Here is a 13,937-nt window from a genome sequence, read left to right on the forward strand (position 1 = left end):
AAATATATATATATACTTTTATTTCTCCTCATAGAACATAATTTACAACAAAATACAACCATTCCTGTGATGTTATTAGAGTAAATATAATTGGTATTTTTAATATGAAGAAAAATATGTATATTATTATCAGGTTAATATACTCGTATGTGAGAGGAAGGAAGGTATTTTCTTGTGTTTCATTAAGTTTTCATATGGATTTTAATGTGTAAATTTATATATTGTTATTAAAGGAGGATTGAAAATATGTACAGGTTAATATATATATATATATATATTTATATATATATATATATATATATATATATATATATATATATATATATATATATATATATATATATATATTTATTTATTTATTTTTATTTTTTTAACATTTCGTAACTATTTGGGTTAATTTTTAAAGCGTTATTAGAAGAAGGAAGAAATTTATGTATACAGGTAGTAATTTGAGTTAATATTTTGTAACTGATTTGGTTTGTTCCTAAAATGTTATTAGAGGTATATTAAGTAAGATATTTACTTGGTAAAGTAATATTTTTTAATTGTTTTTCTTTATATATTATATTAATTTTTCTTTTTCATAATTTTCATAATTTTTATATCTATTTTGTCTTTTTTGTTTCTTTTTCTTCATTTTTTATTTGTAGTTTTTCCCCTTTTCTCGTTTTTTACTTTTCATTCTTGTTTTTCTTTTGCTAATTTTCCCATTTTTCATTTTCTTTGGCTTTTTAGTCACCAGTTTCTCTTACAAATCTTCTTCTTCCTGTGTGTCTACCCGTTCTCCTCCTCCTCCTTATTATTCCTTTTCTTATTAATCATAAAACAGCTGGTTGTCTCTTAACCACAGAGCATCGTATTATACAACAAAATTCAATAAATGTATAAATAAAATAAAATATAGTACAGTAAAATGATCAATTAATAAAAGAAATATTTACGTGTTAATAAAAATAATACAAAAACAAAGGTAAAGATAATATATGAATTTATTTATGATATTCAATACAGTAATGTAATTAAGTAACTTCATATGTGATGAAAATAATAATAAATAATTAAATACAAATAAAAACTTAAAATAATGGTAAATAAAATAGAAATAAAGTATAACAAGTGGAAATATGATGACAAAATATGTGAAACTTAAAACAATGGGGTTAATTCATGTAGATAAATAGAAGGTCTTTGTTTATAAGTCTTGGGACATATAAACATACAGACAGGGAAGACCTCAAGCGGCGGGGGTCGGAGTGAGACAAGTGTTGCTAACTAGGAACTCATCAACCTCCTCGCAGGCTCCATCGTTCACGCCGTAGGTATCCGCGTCCAGTTCCTCACGCCAGCGTTGGCTACACTACTTCAATATTCTGTGTTAATTAGTGTTTCGTAGCATTGTGTATGGTGATGTATTATTATGGCAGAATAGGTGCAAATTTACCTGTATATTGGTGTATTTTTTGACGAATATACACACACACTCAAGCCACTCAAGCACACACACACACACACACACACACACACACACACACACACACACACACACACATGAAATATCCTTTTAAGGTAAATAATAATTATAATCATTGAAACCTTTAAAGATAGTATTCAACCTAGCCTAACCAGAGGTAATTAGGAAGTAAATGTATACAAAAACAAGTCTAATTTTCTAAACATTTGTCAACAATCAAACTTAACAAAATCCACATAATCGCACATATTAATAAATTATACTTTAAATTATCAAAATATATATCAATTAAAATTCTAAACTTCATAATCCCAGGAAGTAAAAATTTGCAAAAAATAAAAATAAATAAATAAATAACCAAAAAATAGACTACTTTAATCTCAAAATTTTGGCGAAAAAAAAATCGCAAACCAAACACACATTCGTACACCTGAGTTAACTTAAGTCCCTTCCGGTTAAGATTTTCACTCCAATACCGGCAGTAATATATAGGTAACGATGACACATACAGAGGTGCAGTATGTATCATGTATCACCTACACTTGTTATCATTTAATTATGGTCAGCTCGAGTGTACATTAGCATAATACCACAACAATTTCTCTGACAGTCTTTAATGGTTCACTTGTTACCAAATGTTACCTACAAGTTTTTTACCTCTCAGATGAGTCCGTGGTTGGTTGACAGCGTATGTGGGGAGTTGTGTGTGTGTGTTTGAGGTAGGTCCGTGTTCGTGGTTGCTTGTGTTTGTCCGTGGTGGGTTGTCAGAGTCCGTATTGAGGTGTGAACGTCCGTATTTACACATACATACATACATACATACGTATATATACACATTTTCTTCATATACACACTCAGATAACATCGTCTTTACACATACACACAGTCTGTCTATCTGTGTGTGTGTGTGTGTGTGTTGTTGCTTCCAGCCATCTTGCGTTATCTGGGAATAAACATAAAAATAGTGAAATAATTGTGTTTCTTTTTTTAAGCAGAAAGTCTACTTGTTATATATTTGGTTGTACAATACATGCCGTTCACCTTGTGGGTTTGATCTGGGATTTGATGTTAGGGTAGGGTAGACTAGGCTACTTTAGGTGTTGTTACGTTACTTTGAATTAGGTTAGGTTAGGTTAGGTTAGAGCAAGGTCAACAGTAATCGATGTTGTTGAGTCTCCAAGACGTGTTCTTGCAGGCGAGAGCAACTGATATTCCTACTCCTAAATAATCACACACCTGGCAGCAGCGGTCTATTTTACGACGTATATTACATTATTACCTGATGAGATTAATAGTATATCTGACTCGTAATTATCTTACCAGGCTGAAGGGATTTACTTTGTTACCTATATTGACTCTTAGGTGGCAAGATTAATCGAATACCTAAGACGAGATTATATCACCTGGTAACACTGGTACAAGTTGTTACCTGTATTACCTGGTACTTGGCAAGACTAGTCATAGCATGTATTTTTAATTCCTACTTTATTTACTAGGCAACACTGGTTTATATTTCCTATAATAACTTTACGTGGCAACAGTGGTTAATACACCTATTTCTATTGGTTGTTACCTGGGGAAAATAGTAGCTAATTATGTCTCTATATGCAGTTAACTGTCGAGAACGGTCAATTTTGGCGTTCATTATATAGGCTGTAACTTGGCGGGAGTAATCGATATTGTTGACGCAGTGTTGTGGTTGGTCCTGGCGAGTGTGTCCGATAATCCTCTCTGGTAACGCTGATCGTAAACAAAGTTATGTATAGTGTTGTTCAGGTGACTAACAAACAAACAAACAAATACATAAATATAAATCAAGGAATAAAAAATAATATAATAAATTTAAATGTTATAAGTGTATTAACGTTAACTATAATAATAATAATAATAATAATAATAATAATAATAACAATAATAATAATAATAATAATAATAATAATATTAATAATAATAAAAATAATATTAATAGTAATATAATAATAATAATAAAAATAATAGATAATAATAAAAATAATATTAATAGTAATAATAATAATAGTAATAATAATAATAGTAATAATAATAATAACAATAATAATAATAATAATAATAATAATAATAATAATAATAACAATAATAATAATAATAATAATAATAATAATAATAATAATAATAATAATAATAATAATAATAATAATAATAATAATAATAATAATAATAATAACGATAACTAGAGAATACCATTAACACTTCTTTAACATTATATACAGCTATATATTGCAAATAAAACTCTTCAATAACATGTATATAACTATTACATACCTATTACATAAATAATTATTACATATATAGCTGCCTCGTATCTACCTAACACGTATATACAGTATACGTACCACATATCTACCTATCACTAATATCTACCTGCCACGTACATCTATCTACCACGTATCTACCTACTATATATCTACCTAGTACGTAGTATATCCCTGCAGGAAACACAAGAGGTTCCCATAGTCTACCTTGGTGTACCCACTATTACCTCTTAACCTATTACTTCCCTATAAGCACTTAAGGGCACTATGGCAGGATGCGCGGAGTTAATTAATGCTGGAGTTTACCTGTGTACCGTGATGTATGATATGGCGCACACACACACACACACACACACACACACACACACACACACATTTTTGCAGGTTTGGAGGTGTTGGAATTGAAGGAGGTTGTTTATTTTAGTTTTTGGTTTAAATTAATTTGAAGTTATTAAAATTGTTGGAGATATTTAAAGTTTGTTCTTGTTTTGCTTTTAAGTCGTGTTGATAAAATTTATATTGGGGTTATCAAGATTGGTCATGTTAATTTTGGAGTTGTGTTTTCAGTCGAATCGGTCCAAACTAATTTAGGTTAGAGTGAAGACGATTAGATATAAAGTATAATTTTGTTAGTGCTTTTTAAACTAAGTTGTTAAAATCGGAGAAATTATACTTTGAGTTATAGAAAGTGGGTCGAATAAAATTTTAATTATTGATATATAAATTGCACAAGTTTGAGTTATAAAATTATGAGTTTCTCATAGTTAAAGTTTTATAGGACTACGGGTAATAATTTAGGAGATATAAAAGTTGGAGTTATCAAAATTTAAGTTAATAGCATTGGAGCTCTTGAAATTGAAGTTGTTGGAATTAGTTATTAATCTTACTTAAGAAAATTTAATATTATTGTAGTTAATAAAACGAGTTAGTTTATGCTGCAATTTTAAATTTTGAGTTTTTAGAATTTTAACTTATTATTATTAGGTTTATAAATTCACAGAAATATATACTTTTGATATCACTTTTAGCACCAGAGCTATTAAAACTGCAGCTACTAAAATTAACCCATTCACTATAGGGACGCCAGTTTTAATATTTTATTAGGTTAGGTTAGGTTAGGTGATTTTATTCAGCTCAGAGAGGACCCTGCACACAAGAGGTTAATAATTATCAAACTCACTCTTATATACTGGATAAAATTTGAGTTATAATTTATAATTTATGGAGCTATTAAAACAGGAGACGTGACAGGAACCCATGGAGGCTGGCTTGTACGTGTTGGCAAATTAATAGGCCTACACGGACCATTAGGAGGTAATTGGGGGGAGGGAGTATGGTGAGGGAGGGAGTATAGTGAAGGAAGGAAGGGATCATGAGGGACGGAGGAAGGTAATGGTGAGGGAAGGAGTATAGTGAAGGAAGGAAGGGATCATGAGGGAGGGAGGAAGGTAATGGTGAGGGAAGGAAAGGGAATATGGTGACTTAAGAGATTAAAAGAGGGTAGGGAGAACGGGAGGTGAGAGATGGTGAGGGTAGGGAGGAAAGAAAGGGTGAGATAGGAAGGAGAGGAAGGAGGGAGGGAAGATGGGGATGAAGATGAGAGAGAGAGAGAGAGGGAGAGAGAGAGAGAGAGAGAGAGAGAGAGACATACAGAAATAAATAAATATGCCACACGAATAAAAGCAAAACTGAAGAAAAAATTTATTAAAAAGATCATAAGTAAAAGTTTAAAAGGAAGGGAGTGTAGTTAGTGTAATGTGAACCAACAGTACCTGGATAATGGCCAACAGACTCACTATAAAGTAACAGACGTCGACCATCTCATCACCTGCTACCTGTCCTTAATTACTTAATGTGGATAAAGCGTTGATAAATAATTCCGGTATTTATCTTTCACGCTTCAGCATTTGTTACGAGGAGATAGGAAGCTCCGGGAGACCAGACTGACTTACTGATGGTGGTGGTGAGAAGTGGTGGGGGTGCTGGTGTTGGTGGTGATCGTGGTAGTGGTGGTGGTGTCTTTGGTGGGTGGTGCTGGTGTTGGTGGTGATCGTGGTAGCGGTGGTGGTGGTGTCTTTGGTGGGTGGTGCTGGTGTTGGTGGTGATCGTGGTAGTGGTGGTGGTGTCTTGGTGGGGGTGCTGGTGTTGGTGGTGATCGTGGTAGTGGTGGTGGTGTCTTTGGTGGGTGGTGCTGGTGTTGGTGGTGATCGTGGTAGCGGTGGTGGTGGTGTCTTTGGTGGGTGGTGCTGGTGTTGGTGGTGATCGTGGTAGTGGTGGTGGTGGGAAAAGTCAAAACACTCTGATTGGTTGATTATCATGATGATTTTGTCAAGAAAGGTTCTGATTCCCTGATTTCCCAAGATGTTTTATCTAGAACGAATCAAAAGTGGTCTGTTAATAAACTGTTATTGTCGAGAAAAGAACATTTAGCACCTCGCTATAAGAAATATTTGACATATCTACCAGTGTATGTGTTAAAACTTCTTAATTAGGTGATGCCCAGGTGTTTACTTCAATCAGGTGGCCACTCAGGTGATACTCAGGTGTTTACTTCAATCAGGTGGCCACTCAGGTGATACTCAGGTGTTTACTTCAATCAGGTGGCCACTCAGGTGATACTCAGGTGTTTACCTCCATCAGGTGGCCACTCAGATGATACTCAGGTGATACTCAGGTGTTTACTTCAATCAGGTGGCCACTCAGATGATACTCAGGTGTTTACCTCCATCAGGTGGCTCACTCAGGTGATACTCAGGTGTTTACTTCAATCAGGTGGCCACTCAGGTGATACTCAGGTGTTTACTTCAATCAGGTGGCCACTCACTCAGGTGTTTACATCAACCAGATGATACTCAGGTGATACTCAGGTGTTTACAATCAGGTGGTTGATACTCAGGTGTCCATCAGGTGGCCACTCAGGTGATACTCAGGTGTCAGGTGGCCACTCAGGTGATACTCAGGTGTTTACATCAGGTGGCCACTCAGGTGATATTCAAGTGTTTACTTCCATCAGGTGGCCACTCAGGTGATACTCAGGTGATACTCAGGTGTTTACTTCCATCAGGTGGCCACTCGGTGATACTCAGGTGTTTACCTCCATCAGGTGGCCACTCAGGTGATATTCAAGTGTTTACTTCCATCAGGTGGCCACTCAGGTGATACTCAGGTGATACTCAGGTGTTTACTTCCATCAGGTGGCCACTCAGGTGATACTCAGGTATTTACTTCAATCAATTAACCGTTGATTCAGGGAGTGTAAATATCTTGGCTCTGATCTGATGAGAAGAGAAGCGTGTGTGAGTTAAGGTTGGCCGGTGTGAGGAGGAAGATGCCGGTGTGTGATACAGGGGGGGTTATATTAATAAATTTATATTGTTTATTACCGCCCGGGCATCGCTCCTGTCGTCTTGTTGATTATAAAACAGTATATTGGCGATCTCTCGGTGTTCGCCTTTATCTAAGTTTATATTTGGCGATCTCTTGGTGTTCGCCTTTACCTAAGTTTATATTTGGCGATCTCTTGGTGTTCGCCTTTACCTAAGTTTATATTTGGCGATCTCTTGGTGTTCGCCTTTATCTAAGTTTATATTTGGCGATCTCTTGGTGTTCCCCTTTACCCAAGCTTCTATTTGGCGATCTCTTGATATTCCCCTCTATCCCTCTTTCTACTAGGTTAGATATTTATAATATTTGCCTACAAAAATTTAATATTAGGAACCACGGAAGACGTCTTCAGTGACAGGAGATCAGAGTTACTATCAACAGACGGCTGGCAGACAACACCATCCACTCACCTTGTTTACTTCTTGTCTAATATTTTCCTCATAACTTTTAACATTGATCAGACTCGTGTGTTAAGAGAGGACGTATCAGTGCCTCCAGTCCACCCTGTGTTGTGTGTTTCGTGATGGTAATGCGTGTTAGAGTTAAGACTATAGTGGGGGTTTGTGTCTCTGTATGGGAGTGACCGCCACCCCAATGCCGTCGGCGTCCGTCCAACAGAGACACACCGCTGAAGAAGTCACACAAACACACACCAGGTAGTTAGTCTCCCCCTACGTCCACTGCATCATGTCTTCACTCACTACTGCAGGAGTAACTAAGAGTCAGGATAATGTGAGATTCTTTTAAAAATTAAATTAATCTTTAAGACTTTACATGGTCTTAAGTAGCGACATTAACATTGACTTGATAACAACTTCCTGTGTACGAGTCCTTGTATTTATGTAATAATATATGATAATTATGTAAAAAAAATGGAATCGTAGTTGGTGTTGATAATTTCTGTGAGAATTAGAAACTAACCAAGTGTGAACACAAGTGATTTTATTTATTATTATTTCTTAAAGGTTTATTTTTACTAGCTGTTCGCCCTCTCTCAAAGTATAACTTAACATGCGTTTTGAGGATGAAATTCTGAACCAGGAATAATTTCTGATTATTGTTATGATTGAGATAAACAGAGACAGTGGAGGAGGGTGGCCTTGTGGTACCCCAGCTGACCAAATTAGGAATTTCTCTCGTGTTAGTAAAGGAATGTTTTAAGTTTCTGTATAAATTGTCAGACACGGCCGTATGCACATATATGTACACTCATATTAATGGTTAGATATTTGCGTGTCACATTATGTATTCATGTGTGCACCTGTGAGCGTAACAACAGATTACCTACATGACATGTACACATATTATGCCGCCTATATCCGTCTCATGCAAAATTAATATACATGTGCACGCATACTGTATATGTCCATATTTTATATATACTGTATATATATATATATATATATATATATATATATATATATATATATATATATATATATATATATATATATATACAGTATATATATATATATATATAAAGTTTGCATATGATTGATGGATCTTTTATCTTCGCTATTTATTAATCATTATTATTCGGCTTTACTACTGTGGATATCTCAAACAAATAGTTTGTTTGGAAATTATATTATGGATTCTAAAAATTACATGTATATATATATATGTATATATATAATTTATTAATTTTTTAATACATAAGTTAAGGCTCTAGGAGCTTGAGTGTACTCCAATATGGCAGGTAATAACGAGTAAATAATGAAGATAACAAAGGCAACATAATTAACGTAGTATAAATAACTAATCTTGTTCTTTAGTTGTGTTAGATAATTTTGATATACATAAGTTGATAGTTAATAGTGTGAGAGTGTGTTAATAGTGTGAGAGTGTGTTAATAGTGTGAGAGTGTGTTAATAGTGTGAGAGTGTGTTAATAGTGTGAGAGTGTGTTAATAGTGTGAGTGTGTGTTAATAGTGTGAGAGTGTGTTAATAGTGTGAGAGTGTGTTAATAGTGTGAGTGTGTGTTAATAGTATGAGAGTGTGTTAATAGTGTGTTGAGATGTTACAAGACACTTGAGAACATTCCCTACACTCAGGTGTTAGTTACAACTCGCTCCTAAAGTACACCTTGATCACGAGATATATTAATGCATACTTACATACATTATAATATACTGTATATATGTATAATTCAACGTCATTGAAAAATGTATACAACCTCTGTATAGCTCACATAATATACACCAATATAAGAATACAGACGAGGTTCTGTTTTCATCCCGTCCATATCAGAATTTTTTATCAGTTCAACTTTCCCGAGGGGACCAAATTACGCTTAATATCTGTAATATTCTGCCAGTGATATATATTGATAATTTATATTCATAACACTCCATCAATAATGGCAATATCATCGTCTTTATACAAATTATCAGATGCAGGAAATTGCATTGAAACTTCACACTAGAAAATTAATAGTTTCTACAGAAGACAAAAAACAATATCTGTGTTGGTTACAGGAGGATGAGGATGAGGAGGAGGAGGGGAAGAGGAGGAGGAGAAGTACTGAAACATGGATAAACAGGTCAACAATAATTTATTTACGATACTTACATCAAAGGCCAATAATTATCACCACAGAGACACAAGTGACTTAGAGAGAGATGGTTGGTAGGTTTGTACACTGAGCCAGGAGCACACTTGAGCAAGGAACTCATCATTACAACTTAAGCTGTAAGACATTCTCATCCACCCAGTCAATTTACTCAACCCCGTGTGTGTGAGCTTCCAAATGTAGGGATTTTTTTGTGTCGTTTAATCTCACTATCGTGGGTATTCACTGAGACCGTCTCATGACACCGATACATTTTATATGACAGTCAAACGGCGGGAAATTGTCCATAAATGTCACTGACACTGTCGAAGGTAACATTTACATCTAAAATATTCTCTTTCGTGACATGGTATTTCTTATTCATGGAAGTAGGTAGCCAGGGCTGAGAACTCCACAGTCAGGGAACACCACAGTCAGGGAACACCACAGTCAAGGAACACCACACAGCCACTCACAGGAAAGTTCTCAACCGTCACGTCAAGCAGGACTGTCTTGGGCTCCTACAGTTTCTCACTGAGGCTGACTGGATAAGGTGTGGTGGTCCAGCTTGCATCATAATGACCAGTCAGACATTAGGAACAAAGGCATAGCTTTAAGTCGTTTCTCGAGGCGTCAGTGAGAGACTTGTCACTCTCCTTTAACAGTAAGTGTTTATTAGAGGACAGATGCAACTCGCTTCACATGCCCCAGAAATAACCGGAGACTGAAACAATCAACTTATTGCATATTTACAATATACCAGAGTAAGTTCTTCTCGACCCCAACCTTAGTTTAGTAATGTATCATGACGTCAGTGATTGCACGCACACGCACACTCACACGCCTCACGATTTTCTGAGTTCCTCGTGTGTGGGTGAGATGTGAGGAGGGCTGGGGGAGGAGGGGGTGGGAGACACTGAAGGCGGCGCTGCAGGCGGCGACCAACACGACAGCTGCAGCACGCTGTACACTACTGACCACCAGCGATCATGTTCACTGTATCACCTGCAGCGTCCTGCAGTGTTGCACAACATGTTGACTTGTGGTTATAAACACTGAGTTCTCCCTCCGTCTTGTTTACGTTACACTGAGGACTGCCAGCGTCCAGCGTGTACCCTAGGGCTGGGCTAGGGCACCCTGGACCATGGTGTAAGCCCTGGGCGTCGGCTGCTGCCCTTCGAGGCGGGCAGCGCGTGCCCCGGGCCTTATGTGACGCCTGTGATGCCTAAATTTAGTGGCGGCGGCGGCGGCGGGCGGGCCAGCACGGGGGTAGGCTTGATGGGTCGGGGCAGCACAGGCGGCAGCGCGGGCGGTAGTGGCGGCGGCAGGTAGGTGAGGGAGTGTAGGAAAGGGGCCGCCCCCCAAGTGCCAGGGTAGATGAGAGGCGGCGGGTATAGCAACGGGGGCGGGAGGCGGGCGAGGCAAGGTGGCGGGAGGAGGTGTAGATGCGGCGGGATCTCCCCGTGGCAGGTAGGCACAATCACCTCACTCGGGGGCTTGAGCGGCGGTGGCGGTGGAGGTGGCGGCGGCACCCGCTGGGGAAGTCTCACCTGCTCTTCCACGGAGCGTGGTGGAGTGCTGAGCTGCGCCAGGCCGGCCTCGATGGCGTCCTTCTCGTCCCTGGGGATCTTGAAGCGCTTCCTGCGGCGGAGGAAGCTGCCGTTCTCGAACATGTTCATGGCGGACGGGTGCAAGGTCCAGTAGGCGCCCTTGCCGGGCCTGTCGGGGCGACGGGGGATCTTGATGAAGCAGTCGTTGAAGGAGAGGTTGTGTCGCAGCGAGTTCTGCCACCGCTGAGTGTTCTTGCGGTAGTAGGGGAAGTTGTCCATAATAAACTTGTAGATCTCCGCCAGTGTACACATCTTTTCCGGGCTGCCCCAGATGGCCATGGCGGTCAGGGATATGTACGAGTACGGCGGCTTCTGGTCCCCGTAACTTTCTCTGGTAGGGCGAGGCATGGTGGGCACGGAGGGGGGCAGTGCCCCCTGAACCTGTAAGTCCTAACCCACCCACTTATAATGCCGCGGGCGTGGGCGTATGTGCGAGCAGTTTTGTAGCGTAGGGCGCACTGACTCTTGCAGATGCCGTTGCAGTTGACCGCCGCGCGAGTCACGTGATCAGGTGGTGGCCGCTGAATGGCTGGCGCCGCGGGGGGGCGGGGCTAGTGCATGCATGGCCATGACGCCCGGCCCCTGCATGGCAGCCGGGACCCGCGGGGGCGTGGCGTGGGTGCCCTGCACGTGGGTGTGGCCTGGTGTGTGGGCGTGGCGGCCACGACGAGGCAGCTCAGGCAGTGGCGGGCACAATTGGGCAACATTTGCATAGTAATGAGGTTCTTTGAGCTGCCCGCCCCATGCTCACGGTGTGAGCCCGTCCACCACCGTACTCCACCTGCGGTACTCCACCACCACCACACTCCACCTGCTGTACTCCACCACCACCACACTCCACCTGCGGTACTCCACCACCACCACACTCCGCCTGCGGTACTCCACATGTAGTACTCCACATCTATCACACTCCACCTGCTGTACCCCACCATCACCGCTGTGTGATCAAACTCAACCTAAAGTATTCCACCTCCATTGATCCATTATCCCGGTGCTACATCCCCACCACCATACTCCACATGCAGTACTCCAGCACCACCACACTCCATTAGTTTTACTCCACCACACTCTACTACAGTTCACCACCACCACCACAGTCCACCCTACCACATTGCGAGAGTCCACCTTCCACTTCCGTCGTTACCACCACACTCCACCACCTCCGACGCTGAATACGTCTACTTTTCTCCATATACTTCCTTCCACCTTACGGCACTCCACTCCACTCCACTCCACTCCACTCCACTCCACCACCAACCATCCAAAACAATCACTACCTCACCACCACTACCACCACCTACTCACCATGACCAACCATCCACCATTACTATCACCACCACCACCTATCCATCACCTACCCACCACCTATCCATCACTCCTAACCCACACCACTTGGCCTTAGCTCTACCATATGCCCCTCCTGTGTGGTCGCTTTCAGGTATAGTTCCCACAATACATGAATCTTCCACCTCCCATCCACCTCCCATGCCCTGTCTTCCACCTCCAGTCGTATACTCCACATCCATTTTGACCATCGTTACTCCGCCTCTAGTTCCACCACCTTCTCCTTCACTTCCACCTCCACTTCCACACAATTTCCACTTAGCTTCTACTTCATCCTCATCCCTTATCTCCACTTTACTCCACCACCTACTTCTCCATTCCACTCCACTCCAGTACACTCCACTCACTACCTCCACGACCAACACAACACATTACCTCCATCACCTACTTCTCCACTCCACTCACCACTACCTTTGCCACTATCCCACCTCCACACTTCCACCTCCACCCTACGACCGTCCACACTCCCTCCTCGGCCAGCACTGGAAGGTTCAACAGCAGGTAACCCACACCCCATCTTCTTCATGGTGGTAACCCTTTATAATCACATCATTACAGAGACGCACGAACACTCACCATCCCGACACGAACGTTGCAGCGTCCTCGGTCTGTTGCAAGTCAGATGGGCTCCAGTTCTAATAGGCCCTAGTCGTGATAGAGCCCAGTCCTAGTAGGCCCCAGTCGTAATAGACCATATTCCTGATAGCCACTGGTCCTATTAAGTCTAAGTCCTTACAGGCCCCAGTTCTATTAGACCCCAAGTGCTTGTAGGTGTCAGTCGTAATATTCCCCAACCCAATATAACCTAACCTAACCATTTAGGGTGATGCTCATTAGTACTTGTTCTCAGTCATAATGGGTAGGTTAGGTTAGGTTAGGTTAGGGTGTATTAGGATTGGGACGATCAGTATTGGACGATTGGACCCTATTAGGACTGGGGCCTATTACCAACGGAGCTTACTAGGACTGGATGCTATTGGGATCCAAGGTATTTTTTTCACCTATTCCCTACAAGTTATTCCGAATTATTTTTCACGCCTTTGTGACTGAAATTCTTTTTTCTTCAAGTATTCCCTGCAACAAGTTCTACTATTACTATTTTTTTCAAATATTTCTAACAACTATTACCTCATACAGACAATACCACTATTCCGAAATATTTTGTTTAACAATTTTAATTGCCAGTATTACTATTACTTATTACATAATACAAAATCAGCTAATGGTCTCGCTAATGTAGCGATTCCAAAGTATTAATCAATGCTTTGTTTTCAACTTTCCACTGC

General features: G+C 39.9%; 1 protein-coding gene across 1 annotated transcript; it reads right to left on the reverse strand.

Annotated features, from left to right (window-relative positions):
• Nucleotides 1-1,851: 1,851 nt before the first annotated feature.
• Nucleotides 1,852-11,754, reverse strand: LOC121878629 (fork head domain-containing protein FD4-like). The gene is made up of 2 exons (XM_042384954.1): nt 9,718-11,754; nt 1,852-2,414 (listed from the first exon to the last, which is right to left on the reverse strand). The coding sequence occupies exon 1, from the start codon at nt 11,653-11,655 to the stop codon at nt 10,903-10,905; it is 753 nt and encodes a 250-aa protein (XP_042240888.1). The 5' UTR covers nt 11,656-11,754; the 3' UTR covers nt 1,852-2,414; nt 9,718-10,902.
• Between the last annotated feature and the right edge of the window lie 2,183 nt (nt 11,755-13,937).

The sequence above is a fragment of the Homarus americanus genome, unplaced genomic scaffold, assembly GCF_018991925.1.
Source record: "Homarus americanus isolate GMGI-L3 unplaced genomic scaffold, GMGI_Hamer_2.0 scaffold53687, whole genome shotgun sequence".
NCBI lineage: Eukaryota > Metazoa > Arthropoda > Malacostraca > Decapoda > Nephropidae > Homarus > Homarus americanus.